This window comes from Artemia sp. Qi Xiang Cuo, chromosome 13 (assembly GCF_049724085.1).
Source record: "Artemia sp. Qi Xiang Cuo chromosome 13, ASM4972408v1, whole genome shotgun sequence".
Classification (NCBI taxonomy): domain Eukaryota; kingdom Metazoa; phylum Arthropoda; class Branchiopoda; order Anostraca; family Artemiidae; genus Artemia; species Artemia sp. Qi Xiang Cuo.
In genome coordinates this window covers 51463179-51482482 of record NC_142806.1, presented here as the reverse complement: position 1 = coordinate 51482482, position 19304 = coordinate 51463179, and the positions used below count along the sequence as shown (strand labels likewise).

The following is a 19304-nucleotide window of genomic DNA, read 5'->3' as shown; positions in this document are numbered from 1 at the left end:
GCAAACCTGCCTTTTTGGTAAACTGGATGTACATAGCGCTTTTTTTTTTAGTTTAACATATCCATCGACAGTCTCCAAAATTTCAACATTCACCCTTAGTCTTTTCGGACACACCCAGAATCAAACATTTCCCTTTTTACTAATTATATCTAAATCGCTATCTAAACATTTTGAATGGATGTGTTTGGGGAAAAGGTCGGCGTGAGGGGGGGGGTTAGTTGCCCTCCAATCACTTTCGACTATTAAATAGGGCCCTAGCCCTCCGAATTTCCAATCGAATGAGCCCGTTTTCAAGTTTTTAGGACAAAGCTTTCAATAAAACCTTATATGCCCCCAACGCATAACTTACAACCCTTACCCTGAGGGTTGACCCTTACCACTTTTCAATAGAAAAGTGCTATCACGACTTTATTCAGTGATTGCATTGCCACATCGGTACTTCTATGTTAAACGCACTCTTTTATATAGTGCTAGTTTTGTTAATGATCATGAAATAAAATAGGATGAATATATAAGAGTTTAAAAACAAATTTGGGCTATATATTTGCACATTAGGAGGTGGGGGGGGGGGGGTAAAGCATAGCATATATGAAATACGTAATCTAACCTAACTTAACCTACGTACCTTCCCCCCCCCTAAACCCCCAAAAACAATAGTTTAAATATCGTAAACGCATTGAAAACCACGCTAAGTATTCATTACTGTATAGTAGTGTCTTTAATTAACCCATACAAAACGGATTTTCTGTCGCGTCCCCAGTTTGACATATATAAAAGAGTGCGTTTAACATAGAAATACCGCCACATCTTCTATATATCTCATCGCTATGGGATTGGTTCACGGCAACAGAAAAAATGAAACTTCGATCAGTTTATTGCAAGTATCTGAAAATTTTGCTTCGTCTACCGTTATACGAACGTAACACTTGTCTTCTCAGCTCTTGTAATTTGCGTGACCCGACTGAAGTACTGCCAGATCTGGGAAATCAGGCTAGAAAAAGATCATTCGAAAAATTATCCGAGTTATTGCCGGTGCACACCCTTTGTGACTGTGCTGATTGGTTAGTGTGGTATTATAGTGTGTATGATTTTGATTGTTATAGTTTCTTTTTTCATTTTTCTCTCTCTGTACTTCGCTTGTCATTTTTTGTTCATGAGTGGGCATAAATAAATTATTATTATTATAAATCCTGCATGTAAATAATAGGCAAATTGCAGAATTTGTAATCCTTGCCCTGGGGCTGTGGGAGGAATGGCATACCCGGAGGCACAGCTATTGAACCTTTTGACTAGTTTGAACAAAATGGGTTTTTCAATGTTTTGGTCAGTGCTGAGGAGAGGAGGCACATAAAAAGAGATAGTGGGGCTGATTGCCCTCAAATTATTATTCAACACCCCCTTAACATACCCTGAAAGTTTCAATCTATTACCCTCGGACGTTCCTTATATATTGCCTATATTCACTCTTGACAACCAGTAAGCAGATTGGATGTTTTGATTGTGTTCAACATCCCTCTTCTTAAAATTTTACCTTTTCTTGCAATTTCTTAAAATTTTACCTTTTTCGAGACCCAGGATCAAAAATGACCTCTTTGCCTAATACAAAAATCCCTCTATGTTAACAATTTAATTTCATTACCTAAGTTAGAAGTAAGGTTTATTGTCTACATTCAAAAAAAAAGTTAAAAACGAACAAAAATTAACTTTAAAAACAAAGTTTTTGTGATAGAAGTTAAAAAGTGAAGCTAAAACTTAAAACGAGCAGAAATTATTGCTTCACAGTTTATGGACGTGGATCTACAAAGCTGGTTCAACTAAACTGACACGCGATATTTCCCTATATTTGCTTAACTCTGAAAAACTATCGCTTACATGAAAACCGAGCTTGCTTGAACTTTTTCAAGATTATAGTAAACAAAAATATTTATAAATCTGTATATTTAGTAGATACTTACAATTAAACACTTTTTTTATTTATAATTTTTTCATATTTCTTTGTATTCTAAAGATTATTATAGAAAAGGGTACACTAAAATTCATAGACGTCAAGAACGATAAAGAACTATTTATGAATTAGTCTTTTATTTTCTGACTGTTGACTAAAGAATTTTCCGCGCTGCTAATTGTTGCATCGGTTTTCAAGTTTTCTTTCAAGTTTAATTTTTTTTCTTTCAAGTTTCAACTGCGCTCTCTACTTCAATCCAAAAAAGCTTTGTTTTTTAAGAATTAATTACTTTAGAAACATGATGGTGCACCATTTGTCTCCTCACACTTGGCACATTTCCGCAACACTTTGTCTCTTCGCGCCGAAAATGCCACAATTCATGCAACACGTGAATGCACTCCCATCATAAAAGGCCACCGACAATTTTTAAATTTGGGTTACATTTTGATCTTCTTTGTTTTCCAATACTCTGTGTTTCAGCAAAATATATTATAGAATTTCGGTACTTATGTCTTATAGCCACCACACTCAAGCAGTGAAGTTAGGTTAGTCCTAATGAAATATACCTAAATATGATGAAAATAAAATACTTAGTTAACAAAATTATGGAAATTACAACAGAGAATTATGGAAATCAGGCCACCCAGAACACGTTATATTAAATGGTGTTTAAATGGTTTCTAACCTAACCAACCAACTCTATATATAAAACACATTTAAAAACATTAAAAAAAGGCATTTAAAAATAATACATATTTAAAATTTATTTAAACTTTATTACATATTTAAAACATATTTCAAAAATATTTAATTAAAATATACGTACATTGTAATTTATCTCTCTCCCGCTAAGCTGATTATCACCGGGTAGATACTGAAATACAGAAAGGAACCGGTTCTACTCAAACTAAGAACTTGAGTGTGGTTGCTATAAGGCATAAGTACCAGAATTTCTATTAATTTTTTCCGTATCTTTCTTTGCAATCAATTTCCCGTAAAGAATTACTAATGCCATTATCTAAATTATCTCTAATTGTGCATTACATTTTTATTGTATGTTTTCTTTTACCCAAGATGGTAAAACAATTCAGAATAAGCAACAAATTCATTTGAATTTGCTACACAAAATCATAAAACGACGATCAAGTCATCAACTAATGATGAAGTCGATACATCCCTATATCGATATATCCGATTTATCCTTCTATATATCCTTACAATCATTTTTCTGTAAAGAAGTAATAATTTTCATTTAGTATCTTTAGCTCCATTTTCTAAATTATCTATTATTTGAGCATTAAATTTTTCTTATATGTTTTCTTTCACCCTAGATGGCAAGGCCGTATCCAGGGGGGGTTACCCGGTTTGAACCCCCCCCCCCCCGAAATTTTTGACCGAGTCGAAAATAAGTTGAAAATTAGTAAAACCTAGGTAAAAATCAGTAAAATAAGTCGAAAACTGAGTCAAAAATTAGTAAACCCCCCCCCCCGCAAAAAAAATCCTGGATCCGCGCTTGCTAGATGGTAAAACAATTCAGAATAAGCAGCAAATTCATTTGAATTTGCTACACAAAATCATAAAACGACGATCAAGTCATCAACTAATGATGAAGTCGATACATCCCTATATCGATATATCCGATTTATCCTTCTATATATCCTTACAATCATTTTTCTCTAAAGAAGTAATAATTTTCATTTTAGTATCTTTAGCTCCATTTTCTAAATTATCTATTCTTTGAGTATTACATTTTTCTTATATGTTTTCTTTCACCCTCGATGGTAAAACAATTCAGAATGAGCAATAACTTCATCTGAATTAGCTACAAAAAACTCATCAAACGACGATCAAGTCTTCAACTAATGATGAAGCCGATTTTTTATTTGTTTAGACAATGATAAAGCTATCGATTAATGACGAATTCGCTTTTTATTTATTTCATCTCTAGTTCATGTTGGAGTAGTAACTAACGTAATACTCCTAATGATTACCGTTACATTTTAGTAAAAAGTTGCTACTGACATTATGAATAATAAAAAAACAGGAATAGCTTCTCTATACTTCACTTAATTGTTTCTGCCTCATGTTTTTAAATTAAATATAAAAAAGAAGTTTTTTGCAACTGAAAGTTAGGAGCAACATTAAAACTTAAGATGAACAGTTATTATTATGTATATGACGCGGTTTACACCTCCTCAACATCTTCCTCTTTACGCTAAAGTTTGACTTTTTGTTCCAATTATTTAAGAATAACTCCTGAAACACAAGGGCTGTTTAGTTAGAATAATAAGCGTTTTAAGTTCTATAAAGATGTTAGCGTAAAGAGCGAGGTATTGAGGAGGGGGAAACCTCCTTCATACCCGTCAAAAATTCTGTTCGTTTTAAGTCTTAATGTTGCTCCTTACTTTCAGTAAAAAAACAGTTTTTTTTAATTTAATTTCTGATTGTTTTTTAAATAATATCTGGAAATCCACCTTCCCCTTCATGGAAAATTCTCTTACCCAATAAACAATTCCTCCATGGGAAGATCCTGCAATGATAACCCTCCCTACTATAACCCCCCCCCCCCAAATAAGGCATCTGTACACTTCCCGATAGAAAATAATAAATTTAAGGTATGGGCAAAGTTCATAGCTTGCAGCCCTTCCCCCGGGGTCTTTGGGGGGGGGGGGGTTAAGTTATCCTCAAAGACATACTATAGTTAATAGATCTTTTGACTATATTGAACAAAATGGCTATATCAAAATATTGATAAGATGACTTTGGGGAAGAGGGGCATGGGAGGGGAGCTAACAACCCTCCAATATTTTTGGTAACTTAAAAAGGACATTAGGGCTTTTGATTTCTGATAAAATGAGCCCTTTCCCGGAATTATAGGATCACAGGTTTGCAACGATCATCCCTAGGAAAAAAAACTAACAAAAAACAAATAAAGACACATCCGTGATATTGCTTCTGCCAAGAAATGCAAAATTCCGCTTTTTTGTATATAGAAGCTTGAAATCTCTACAGTAGGGTTTTGTGATACGCTGAATCTGATGGCGTGATTTTCATTAAGAATACTTGATATTTTGGGTGCGCTTCCCGCTTTCAAATTGGGCAAATTTTCACGGGTTCTTAACTTTTGATGGGCAACATTAAACTTGATGAATTTTATATATTTTGAATTAGCATACAAATATGATTTTGTTACGTATTCATTGTTATCAAGACTTGTGTTTCTTGGGAAAAGAACTTGCCTAAGTAAAGAACGATATGGGCACAATGTACTTTTCATTTATTTTTTTTATTTTCTGACCAAGGCACTTTGTTTTCTGACCAGTTGTCGTAGGAACTTCAAATGGGCTCATTCGATTGGAAATTGAAAGTTCTGTTTGAAAGGGCTGATTTAGAGATTCAAAAGTACCCCTCCTAGCGCCCGTCAATTCCCCAAAGACATCGAATCAAAGTTTTCAGATAGCCATTTTGTTCAACATAGTTGAAAGGTCCTCAGGGAGGACATCCCCCCTACAGTCCTCAGGGTCAGGCTATAAGTTATACTAGTTACCTATTATTAACATATACGATTTCTATTGAAGGGGTGATCGGATAAACTTGATGTCAAATCCCCTACAGCGATCAGGACAAGGACTGTAAGTTAGCCAATTCGCTCATTGTTTAAATATTATGTTTAAGAGGTAATTACTTGGCAAAAAAAAAAAAAAAAAAAAAAAAAAAAAAAAAAAAAAAAACTGTCGTCCTAATCCAGCAATTGGGACAAATGTGCACTTGAACGAGGCTTTTACCCTACCCATCTATCCAACTACCTAGGACCAAACAGTATACCCGAACCGTCAACCAAATAGAAAAGTCCAAATCCATGCAAAGTTGTCATCAATAAATGTAAGTCGTTGTAAATTTACCAGCAAAAGCACCTTAAATCTAGTAAAATATTTCCAAGTAGAACCTTCCATTTAGGGCTCATCAGAAGAATACCACCTGCCTTAACGGGTTTCGAGGATTTACATTCTTTACCCGGCACGGTGGAGCCTCTACCATAAGATCTATATGGTAACCCTATGTCAGGTAAAACTTGTGAAATACATGCATACTAGTCAAGCTATTAAAAATTACATACAAAAAGTCTTTCAATGTTTCCATAGTAAAATCCCAGAGGTCACTGAAACAGACCATTCTGGAACAAATGAAGACATGTCCAGATGTATCTTTTATTGGTATCTGGAACCAATTACCAATTTAAAGATCCTCAAGCTTGTTTGAAAACCCCTACAAACTCAAACTTCCAAAAAAAGTAAAGCGCAAGAGAAATCATATTAAAATATCATTCAGTATTTCTTTATAATTTTTTGTATATTTACTTAAAAGTTCATGATACATGAAACTAAATTTTTTGAATTGCGAACTAATTTTTTTGGCAGAAAAACCTCTTAAGATCAGTTTTTCGCTCAGCTTTTTACATCTATTTTTAAAATCTGTGTAATTACTGCATATTTTTCCATACCTAAATAATTGGGAATAATAAGCCGAATAAGTAATATTTGAATGTATATTACTTTCAAGAAATGGAAAATTAATTAATTCAAAATTAAAATCATCCGTTTTATTATATAATTTAAAAACTAATTTATTATTATTTGAAATATTAATATTTAAATCTAAGAAATTGTCGGAGTGTCCCATCCCATAGCTAGGCTCAAGAATTAACTCATGTGGATAAATATTTTTTGAAATCTCAATAAATTGTGCACAATTTATTATTCAGAGATCGACTAGATATATTTTATTGTTTTAAATGTTATATTTTACATTACTTAGTCTTTTTTTATTAATAATATATTCGTGTTTTCCTGAACTGAAAACCAGGTACACTGTGAATACAGTCACATTCAAAGTCTTACTAATACCGACAGTTTTCTTACATAAAGTTATATTAAATATTATGTATTTATTAAATATAACAAATTCAAATATCTTATATACCATATCAAAGCTATAACATCTTGAATTAATAGTACTTCTAAAGAAATTCGTCCATCGGGCTTTTTTATTAAAAGTATCAATTTTCAAAAATCCGATATTAGACAAAAGAAAAGATTTCTTTATTACAATTTTCAATTTTTCTAATACAAAGTTTAGTGACAAATTTGTATACAAATCAGTAAAATCAAATTACTCGACTCTTTTAGCTGAAACATTTGCCAAAGAATCTATCACTTGTAACGAGTTATTAACACTCCAATATGGGTTAAAGTTAGAAAATTTTTTAATTCCAGAGCAATATGCTTTAGATTTATTTCTAATTTCTCCTAAGCTTAAAGATATATCAGTAGCCGCAATTCCGGTTGGACACCTAGCTGCCCCAGCAATAAAACGTGGTTTTGGTGGATTTTTATGAAATTTTATTTTCCAATATAAGAAAGGAAACTGTTTATCATTATCATTTATTTTAATATTAAATTTTTTCAAAATTCTTTCTTTTATATTTTCAATTAAACTATTCTCCTCCATATGGGCCTTTTCGTATGTATTTGTTGTTTGTAATTGTTTTGATAAAATATCACAATAGTCTCTGACAAATCATGGCAAAATTATTGCTAGCCTTATCAACTGGTATAATTATAAATTCATTCTGTATATTAGCAATTGCTTGTTTCATATTGGCATTGTAAAATATTGAATTTTTCACAGAATCTGTTGGATTAATTCTATACATGCTATTTCTTACACTAGTCAAAATCAAATTTATCCAATTCTGAAATCTATCTTTAGTAATTTTCTCCTTCTTGCACCAATTATCAATAAATAAGTTTAAATAATTATTTAATCCCCTAAGAATATCTGCTGGCCTTATGCGTTAAGAAAGACGGAACTGAGAACCCATTTTCATTATATTTTTAAGGTCCCAATGCTCTATAACGTACAATTTCTCCGTTACAAGAAGCTCATAATTTTGATCCCCATAAAGTAAAAGTTGCTCGCAATAACAAACCATTTTCAAATTACTCCCCTTGCCCAGTTTTTTAAGTATTGAATTATAGTTATAGATCATTTGACCAATTGTTTTTGAAAATTTATGTGTTAAAATTGGACTACCATTATACACCAAATTACATGGAAGGGCATTCTTTACTCTCCGCTGGTTTAAAATTCTTGGCAAATTAATATCTTCTATTTGTTTAGAACAAAAATTAATAGATAAATATAATCTATTATCCTTATTTACAATTTTATCAGATTTATTATATTTTGAAATAAATTTTGATTTAGCTAAAATGCAAACTGCATCATAAATTAATTTATTTTTTGAGTTACATGTTGTACTACTTTTTGCAATCCAGAATACTTTTATTAAATTATTCCTTGATAACTTATTTAAAGATTTTATTAAACCTAGTCATTCCATTAGTCTCAAATATGTGACCTAAATCGATTAAAAATGCATTTAAATCTAAATATTTCTTTTTATTATTTTTCCTATGTCCTCTTAATCGGTTTTTACGTTTAGTGGGGCAATTAAAAGAAGGGTGCTCAGTTAACCCATTGATACAATTAGGAACTACATTCGACATGTCTCCTTATTTAGCTTCTCTATCATTTAGCCCAAAAGGATACGTGATACCCAGAGCATGGATCCAATACTCTTCTCTTCTGCGTATTTTATTATTTTTTTCTTCTTTAGTAAAGATTTCTAGGTCCAGATTTTCTAAAATTGTAATAGTTAGATTAGATACAGAGCAAGTACCATTATTATAATGTAGAACGAGATAATTGTTAGTTTTTTCCTTGGTAATTGTAGTTTTCTGTCCCGAAAATCTCATATATATGTTGTTAATTGTTGTCCCCACATATTGTAATTGACAATTTTTACTTTCTATTAAATAGATAATATTATTTGTTTTTACAATTTTCCTATCCTGTTAATAAACATTGAAACTTTTTATTATATAAAGTGCTTTTAACATAATTTCGAGGGATGATGTGATCTTGACAAAGAAAACAACAACCATTACACTTACTAATATTCGGCAGACCCCTTTGAATATAATCCTTATCAATATTATTCAATATAAAATCAGAAATCAAATAAAGCCAAAACGACAAACAATAGAAAAATCCAAGACATGTCCAACGTACAAGCCAACAGTACATAATTAAAAAGGTTGCTCTTAATAATCATATACAAAAAAAAAAAAAAAAAAAAAAAAAAAAAAAAAAAACAACAAAACCAAAAAATACCCTAAACAGAACATTTGCTTATGCTACCCTTTTAAAATAAGTGATAAATTCGCCAAATAATCATCAATTTCAGGTAAAGCCTGAACCAGGGTTAAGGTCCGTCGGGGAGGAATTTTTGATGATTCCTCCACCAGCACTAGATCCAACCTGAATTCATATTATGTTTAAGAGGTAATTACTTGGCAAAAAAAAAAAAAAAAAAAAAAAAAAAAAAAAAAAAAAAAAGCACACTCCGAAGTTTCTGCGATCATGAGGTAGAGAAGGGGGCTATCCCCATCCTATAAAGAATATATTTTGCTCATTTTGGGGTTTAATGTTACTCTTTACTTTCATAATAACAGCGTAGACCAGAATTATTCCCAGAAATCATATGGGAGTAGATATCGATTTCACAGTTTTGATGCGTTTTTTAAAGTTTCTGTTGTACACCTCTCGCCTCCCAAAAAAAACTTTGCTGGAAAATACCCTTTTGCTGGGTTTTTGATGGAAAAATTTTCCACATAGGAAGGGATTACCGGCATGACTTTAAAAACCATCAAACATTAAAGAATTTTGCAAATTAAAGTGTGCTAAAAAAAAATCACCTGAGTTCATCTGCAGGAAATTTTTTCGGTGGAATTTTCAGCTAAAATGGCATTGTCTAGGGTAAATTTCTCCGGTGAGGGAGGGGAAGGACATTTTACGTGTAAAGAACTTTCCATGGAGGAATTTTCCATAGGAGAAAGGAATTTGTCTTGGAGGGCAAGCCAGATTCCCACGTAATTTTTAAAAAAGATCAGAAATTAAATTTAGAAAAAAGTTTCAACTGAAAGTAAGGAGCAAAAACACTTAAAACAAACAGAAATTACTACGTATATAAAAAGGGTTGGCCCCTCTTCAAGAACTTTCTCTTTATGTTAAACTTTTGACTTTTTGTCCCAATTCTTTAAGAACGATTCCTGTAGCAAAATGGCCGTTTAATTCAAACGATAAGCTTTTTTTAATTCTATACAGAACTTTGCCACAACCCGTAAGAACCTCGTAGAATTTGATAACGCTTTCACTATCCTTTTAAAGGCAAGCTAAACCTTCTTAAACTTATTGGTACCATATGTTTTTAGCTTAATTTTGATTATTTTTGCCTATATTTTTCTCTTTTTTTTTTTTTTTTTATGTGGCACCCGCTACTGCCAAAAATTGCAGAAGTTCATAAGTGCTGATCCGACAGATCAGCAGTCAGAACACGTGCTTTTTAAAGCTCCCAAATCGTTGGAAAAAGTCCATGATTATATCATATATAGAAATAATAACCGATCAGCTAATCAGCAGTCGGAACACGTGATTTTTAATCCTAAATCATTAGAGGAAGCTGGAACTTGATTATATTATGTTTAGAAATAATAAACGATCAGCCGTCAGAATACATTATTTTTGAACCTTGTAAATCATTATAAGCAGTCGGAACTTGAATATATACCAACATGTATTTAATAACATCTCTCCTATATAGCCTAGTGTCTTGCACTGATCCAGTCATTAATGGAGTTTCTCCAAGAATGGGTTGTGAGATGACAGTTCAGATTCGTCTTAAACTGAAAATACTCTCTTATGCACTTTTTGGTGCCTATTATAACGGCTTGATTAAGAAAAACATTTTTTACACACATCACATTTAAACAGTTTCTCACCTTAATGCAGTCTTTGATGTCTATTTAAAGAGTCCAATCCAAAATAACTCTTCTGACACACATCACATTCAAATGGTTTCTCACCTGTATGAACTGTTTGATGCTTACTCAAAGCACTCGAATCACAATAGCTCTTCTCACATACATCACATTTATAAGGTTTCTCACCTGTATGCAGTCTCTGATGTCTATTTAAAGAGTCCAATCGAGAAAAACTCTTCTGACACACATTACATTTAAACGGTTTTTCACCTGTATGCAGTCTCTGATGTCTATTTAAATGGTTTGATCGAGAAAAGCTCTTTTTGCACACATCACATATAAACGGTTGTTTCCCTGTATGCATTATTTGATGTATATTTAAAGAGTCCAATCGAGAAAAACTCTTCTGACACACATCACATTTAAACAGTTTTTTTCCTGTATGAATTCTTTGATGTCTTTCCAATGCTGAATGGAAGGGAAATCTTTTATCGCATATATTGCACTCATAGTCTTTTCTGCATTCTTTACTATTCAAGCCAATATTAGAATTTGCAGCTTCCATAGGTGTATTGGTATTACTTGGTGAAGTATCTGCAACTCCTACAAAAAAAATAAAATAAAGGGGATGGAAAAAAAGCTAAAACGCTATAATAAGACATTCACAATCATATATCCCAAAGTAATCACAAAAAACTCAGACAAATTCAGAAAAAAAATAGCAAAACGAGAGGTTTGGACAGATTCAAATCTATTGCTAGAAGCATTATTTTTATTTTTTAAAGCTCATAAATTAAGCTCATAAGATATTTTTAAAGCTCATAAATCGTTATAAACAATTTGAACTGGATCATTTACCATTGTGTATATAATAACATCACTCCTATATACCCAATTATCTTGTATCGATTCTGCCAGTCTTCGGCTTACAAAGATAGTGTTAATAAGCTTAGCCATCCTACTATCTTGTGAGTACCGTGTTAACTTACGGACAATTTTATCACCAAATATTCTGGGCGAATTGGCAGGAGATTAATCTCTAGGTTTTGAAGTTTGAGTTTTAACAGTTGGGAAGATTTGGCTGTTGATGAGGAAAGGGGGGGGGGGGAGCTTGTAGATACTGTCAATTAATTTTTCACAACCATTTTAAAGAAGAGATATTTGAGAGAGAGAGGGGGTTTTAGAAACTGTAAATCTATTTGTGAAAGTTTTATTCGCCTATCAAAAGAAATATGCACAAATTAATTATGTTTTATTTGCGCGGAATAGCTTTAATTCTTCAATGAGTATTCTTCTGTCTGCGAAAAAAGAAGGTTTTTATTGTAAAAAGAAGGTTTTATTGTATGGATTACATTTACATGGTTTCTTATTAGTACGCACTCGTTGTTGCTGATGCAGCTCATTTACACACACTATATTTATGTATTTACGCCAATGTAAATTTTTATTGGAGTGAAATATTGGGGAGTGAAGAATGTTAAGAACTCAACATAATAATTTATGCTTGTTTATTAGTTTACTAAAAATATATTTTACCACCTGAAACTATTTAGTTTAAAATCCTGTACATTTTTGTAGCTTGGATATTAAAATATTATGCATATAAACACGGTAACTCTTAAAATGCCTTTTCCCATAGACATAAAATTTTCGTTCAAAAAATTAATAGTTCCTTTGTTTTTGAGCTGTCAAAAGTTTAAGGGATATAAGCAGAAACATCTCAACAAAATACCATATTATCTTTACGTGACAAAGCTATGGGTTTCCGGCACGGCTACGCGACATACTTTTATATATTGATTCTCATTGTCGCGTATCTTCTACCTGAGGCTGTTGTTCCAGTGAATCAGCAGGTTGATTTACATCATCCTCCAATTCTCACATTTTCATGTAACCTTTGGCATAGTTGTTTATGTCTTGCAACATTTCTTCCAAGAGATCCAATAGTTTAAACAATGTTCAATACGTTCTTCAACAGCTTTATCTTAGGGTCTAAAAAGCATATTTGGCTATATGAAGGTGGTTCAAAATCCCCTTCAGGGGTTTGTGATGGATGTGCCGTTTAATTGGTGATAAATTTGTCCAGCTACTTTGAAGCTGAAAACCTACCAACTATTGATGGTTCGATTATCGCTTATGTAAAGTGAAGCTCAACCAACACATGAGTTCAAGTTTCGGATTCGTTTGTGGAAATCTTTAGAGAACTAGTGACGTCCTATAAAAGGCCAAACCCATTTACTTGGAAATTGTGGACGTGGAAATGCAATTCAAGCAAGTAAGCAGCAACCTCAAAATGAATCATCTTTGTTGGCTATTCTTTCCTCGGAAAAATGGAGGACTCCAAAGCGAATAAATACACACCTGTAGGGTCCCAATAAATTTAAATTAGCATTTGCAGAGTTTACTGCATCTTTATTTCTTTGTTCTTCAATTTTATTTTTGATTTGTTCTGATCCTCGTTGTGGCATGTTGTCTTGTAGCCGCATATTTTCTTGTGATTCACTTTCGTTTTTGATGCGTTGTATTTTTCGCTCCCCCTTATCTTTTAATTGCATATTTCTTTCTTCTTCATTATCGTTTGTTATTATTTCAGACATTTATTTTTCAATTCCCTTCAACTTAGCTGCTCAGATTGGTCTTGTCACTTTTGATGGTCTTGGTTGTTGATTTTTATACGTAAATTTAAATTTATCAGGTCGTCCTCTTGATCTTGCCGCATTTGATGGCTCAGTTTGTTCATTTTGAGCAATTGTCAATTTACAGCAATTGAGCAACTGACCACCCTCATGCATTCTCAAGACCAGAATACAATTTGCAATTTAATGAAAACAAAATAGATTTTAAATGTTTTCACTTTTTGTCTTTATTCAATAAAATTTATTACAACTTTAAGAAATAAATATTAGTATAAGTATATCAAACTTACAAACCATGGTCATTTGCTTTATTTTTTTCTGTAAAGTGCAAACAATGTTCTGGCATGGGGGTTGCAGCCCTACTCATGTTAATTTTTTCTCATTTTGAGTTTGACTCGGTTTTTTATTGTAATTTTTGTTGGTTTGGGGTTTTATTTATTAATTGATTGTGATTTGTGGTAGTTTTACGCTTGGAAGATTTGTTTATTTTATTTCTGCTCATTTTTGGTTTAATGCTGCTCTTTACTTTTCTTTGAAGAACTACTTTTGTGGAAAAAGTGTTTTAAATTAATTTCTGTTCGTTTTTTATTGACATTGTCATTTAAACAAAAAAATATAAATCTTTTTCGATTTTTTTTTCTATAACAATCCTTAGTTTGGCTTGCTACTTCTTAAATAATTTTTAGTCCTGACACTAATAGTATTGTTTAAATTGATGTCAATACAAAAACGGCTGAGTAGATAAAAAAAAGACAAAAATAAATTTCGTAATGATGAAGATGTATATAAATAATACATTTTCAGGCAAACATCTATCATATGTTTCATTTCATTGATTTTATATTTATTTCACTTTCATTGATTCATTTCATTTCATTGATGAGCATATTCCTCGATTTTACATTAGGCTTGTCTAAAGTTTCTATTTTTCATTTGAGCTCTCCAGAATTTCGTGCAAGACTTTTTTCATGAGGATATAAGTTCAATTGACCTCATTCCGCAAAAATTAGAAAAAAATAATCAAAACCCAAAAAAAAACTTTTGACTCTTATCTCAACAAAATTAATTCTGTGTTTTTGTTTGAGTCTAAAAGCTTTTAGTAAAATTAATACTCTATACTATAAAATATATTATATAAGAAAATATATATTAAAAGTGTGTTATAAAATATAGTTAAAAACTTCTGGTAGGCAGCAGAGACTCATTTGTGCTTTTATCCAGATCATAATCTATCACAATGAAATCAGATGATAATAAACAAATTCAAGTCTTGATTTATAAAAAATGGAACTCTTTCAAGTTACGATGTGAAACGTTCCTACTAGACCAAAAAAAAAAAAAAATCCGTTTTCAGATTAGTCTAAATTCGTAACATCGTCAATTATCCGTCCCGGTTTTTTTTTCTTCAAATAAGCCATCATCCAATATATCTGATTCTATAAAAAAAAAAATTAAAAATACCTTGACAGTCAAAAACTATGGCACCTGATTCCTGGGTGTTAGGTTGAAGTTTTAAAGGTCCTGAAAAGCCAGGAAAATTACCCGAAGGAACATCTTCACGTTTAGGAAATAAAAGAAGGTTTTGAACGCCAAAGACCTCTTCATTATGACTTGGTAAAGCATCTTCAACTTCTAAAACAAAATACAAACAAAATTGACATAAAAAAAACTCAACAGTAAAGTTTACTAAACAAATTCAACATTTCGTATTAGATAAGATAGATAAGATAAGATATTTATTTCGAGAAATTACTATCACAAGCCCTGAAGGGCCGAATTCGAATTTCGAAGTCCATAAAAAAACAAACAAGCAAGAAAATCATAACAAAAGCACAACAACTTAAAGATTGGCAACCAATTCAAAAAAAATAAAAATAAATAAATAATCAAATATCTGAATGCTGTATGATTACTTTGTCAGTTATATTAAAAACTTCAAAATAGCAACTAGTTAAAAAGATAAAAACTGATAAAACTGAAAAAAATAAATAATATACACAATAACTAATGTTTAAAAAAAAACGTAAAAAGAGGATAGGGAACAAAAAAAGAGTATAAAGAAAACCGAGCTGTTTCTTTTATTATATAAGAGAAAAGACAAAATTTATGTACCAAATTAACCACTATTTATTAAATCAGTAAAAAAAGGGACAAAAGATTTCTTATACTTCAAGGTAGTACAAAGGATGGGAGATAAGGTTGGGATAGGCTGGGACACAGTTTGTGTAGGACGATTTCTATCAGGTACATGGTATTCAGGGAAAAGGTTCGCATTACGGGGGCTCAAAAGTGCCAACTTACCAAAACGGAGGCACAAATTATTTCTTCGTCTCTCGAGGGTCTCTAGGTTTGAAATATTTAACAAATGCAAATACGGTATCTTGCCCTCTTTAAAAATAATTCTTAGAGCTCTCTTTTGGATATTTTTCCATTTTTTGTGTTGCTTCATTTTGAGTGGCAAGGCTGCCACACAGGACAAGCATACTCTAATATGGGACGCACAAAAGAAATGTATACTTGTAGCAAATGTGATTGGGGGCAACTGAATTTATTTAAAAGTTTAATAAGGGAAAGCGAGGAGTTTGCTTGTCGTAGGATATTATTTATATGGGCATCCCATTTCAAATTGGAAGAAATTGTAACACCAAGGAGTTTAAGAGATGTGACAGAGGTTTCAGGAGGAATAGGATGAAGAAAAAGGGGAGGGGATTTAAGGAAACTTACTGAGACTATTGCGGATTTAGAAGTGTTAACTGTCATGTCAAGGGAAGAGACCTCACAGGCAATATCTTGGAGTATGCCCATTGGGTTGCTAAAGATGTTTTTATGACATATCTCTAAAACTGTCAAGTCATCGACAAATTTCCACCTATTGTCATAAAGGGTGGAAAGGCTATTAATCATTAGAGAAAAAAGGAGAGGGCCTAGAATAGTCCCCTGAGGAATGCCATTAAATATGGGGAGATGATTTGAGAAACAATTTAGATATTTAACTGCTTGGGATCTATTAGAGGGAAAAGAGGCAACGAGCTTAACAAGGAAAGTTTCAATATGGAATTCATTTATAAGTTTATCTATGAGTAAATTGTGGTTAATCAAAACGGAAGCTTTCTGAAGATCAATCTGAATCAGATTCAATAAAGCATTTGATTTTTCAAGTAATTTATCCATTGTATCGTCAAAATTTGTCAATCAACGAGACGTTGATGCAGACTTGAGATAACCAGTATTACCCAGATCAATAAGATAGAGAACTTTCCCCTTAAGACAGTCTGCGAGAAAAGTTTGATAAAATTTTGAAAAAATCGAGGTGTGGGTAATAGGACGAATGCCATCAAAGCCAGGCTTCCCATTTTTCTTTTTGATTGGGGTAATAAAGCCTTATTTCCAATATTGAGGGAACTGTCCAGATTCGGTAATTTCATTAAACAGGGTGGATAGGGGTTTTGAGAGGTAATCACTGAAAGCTTTAATCAGAGGAACAGGAATATCTAAAGGGCAAATGCTTGATCGTTTTAGTTTTTCAATTTTTTTTACAACACCAAGTGGAGAAATATGTGGGAGTGAAAAAGGATCAGGAATACCTGAAAGTGCGTAAGATAGTGATGGCAGAATCTAGAAAATAGCAGTCTGTAACTCGTTGAGTTCATAAGCTGTGGTCTTTGGAAGTTCATTTGTCTAAAAATTTAGATGTTTCTTGCCTCTTGCTGGTAAGTTTTTTAATTTCAGAGTACCAGTTCTTTCGTTTATCATGGCGCAAGTCTTTAATTTTATTTTTATAATAGGCTCGGGCAGCTTTTGTAATTTGACTTTTTAATTCCTGTCTTAACTTATTTGCTTCAGCTAAATTACCCCTGTTAAATAAGCTTATTTTTGTGCGGATTAGAATTTTTATGTGATTATTTATGTAAGGTTTATCACTGGAGCATTTTCTGATTTTTTTTTCTGGGAAACATAATGAGTAGGAATCAGTTAGTTTTTTGTAAAAAATCTACATTTTATCATCAAAGTTATTAGAGTTATAAAGGTCTGACCAACTTACACTGGTCAGCCATGATCCAAAAGAAAAAAGGTCTGTGTCACTGAGGGGACGGCAAACCCTAATGGAAGTAGTAAAGGAATGTTTAATGGCTGAAGAGGGAGAAAAAAGAAGACAGTAGTGGTAACTGCCTCCTAGTGGTGACAGTGCTTTCGGGGAGTTGTAATACTTGCTGATGTTTGAACAAATAACATCCAGAGAGGTGTTACCTTTTGTTGTAGATATTTTAACCAGTTGTTTAATATTAAGAGAGGTGCAGATATAGTCTATCCTCAGGTCATTCGCATCGCCAAGTAAGCAAATACCAGCGTTCGGATACTTTGATAACACAAAGTCAGCACTTATAAGAAATTCTATAAATTTGCGTTTCTGGTCAATACTTTGGTTAGGGGAATGATAGAAGACAGCGGTTACAATTGAATTGAAAGGGCGGGGAAGTACTTTCGGTCTAAGGCTCAGCCATAGAATTTCCTCATGATCTGATAAGTTGGGGGTGGGGTTGAGTTTTGGTTGGAAGTTATCTCGGACAAAAAATAAACTACCACTCCTATTTTTCCCGAGAGGGTGATCGAGAGGGCGAAGCCTTATGGACAGAGCATAATTGTTGATTTTTAGTAAATCTGGGTTCTGGGACTGAACTTCTGTCACAGCAGTAATTAATTTTATGAATTTCAGAGATACCCTCGAGTTCGGTAATTTTGTCAAAATTCAGGCTCAGCATTGGTAAGTAGGAAAGTTGGAAATTTAAACCGATTTGGGTATTGGGATGTTTTTTTCAATTCGGGATGGAGTTATTTGGGGTTGAACTATATGAGAAGGATGATGTGGGTAAGGGTGTGGTTTTCAGGCATTATTAAAAGGCGGGACTGGACCAGGCTTGAGAGGAAAGGAGGACAGCGGACAAATTATGAGAATACTATTAAGTTGGGATGGAACTATGCTGGAATTCGTCTTACTATTTGAAGTTTTAGAAACTCTGCACGGATGTGTTACCTTTGGATCGTTCTGCCTGCTTACTCTTAAACCAGAGTCATACTGGTAGGGTAGCCAGGGGGGATAAAGTTCAAGGGAAGGTAGAAAGGTTTCCTGGTGATCTGGGAATAAGTCAAGTAGGGAGTGTTCTTTAAGTGGGGGGGGGGGGGTCGGGGGGGCAAGATGATGCTGAGGGACGGAAGTACGGTGGGGGGGTGTCTGAGAGGGGAGGGGTTGGGTTTGTTTCGGCAAATAACGGGTGGAGTCCAGAACCGGCCGGTAACTTCTTGGACGCACGGAGAAGAAAGGAGTCGAAAGGAAGTGGATTTTTGGGAGGAATATGAGTGAGGGGGGGGGGGTTTGGGGATGGTCCGAATTGAGTGAAGTGAATGTGGGGGTTGGACTGACTGGGCACGCGTAAGTACTTGGGGCGGAGGATTGTTTCGAGGGATGGATTCTTGTGGTATACTGCTCTGTATTGGGTATGCAGGGGGATAAGACTGAAAATCGAATGGAACACGAACAAGGGGAGGGGGAGGGGGGTCGTGAATACTTTTGGCGTCGCTCTAAAAAACGTTGGGTTTTAAACCTGCGCTCCCATCCTGAAGATGCACGAGCAAAAGTACACGACTTATCAATACAAGATATAACAGAACAAAGATCAACATGGTCAAAAATACACTTATAAGACACATAAAATCCCGAAATAAACTGACGACAAATATGCAGAGACTTGCATTGTTTGCGAAACTTGCAGAAACCACTATCAAAATGCTTGCAGATCACATTTTCTTTTCTCCTTATTTTTATGTTTATTTCCCTTTTAT

The 19304-nt window shown here is 33.2% G+C and overlaps 1 protein-coding gene across 2 annotated transcripts in view; it reads right to left on the bottom strand.

The window, feature by feature from the left end:
* Positions 1 to 10219: 10219 nt before the first annotated feature.
* LOC148945394 (uncharacterized) overlaps positions 10220 to 19304 on the bottom strand; it is a 78716-nt gene continuing 69631 nt past the window's right edge. Inside the window, exons 6-7 of one of the 2 annotated variants that reach the window (XM_089098659.1) lie at positions 11101 to 11433; positions 10220 to 11016 (exon numbers count right to left, since the gene is read on the bottom strand). In XM_089098659.1, the coding sequence (XP_088954785.1) occupies positions 10850 to 11016; positions 11101 to 11433 (500 nt within the window). In that variant the 3' untranslated portion in view covers positions 10220 to 10849. Of the gene's footprint in view, positions 11434 to 19304 lie in introns of both variants that reach the window. The other variant, XM_089098658.1, reaches the window with a different exon arrangement.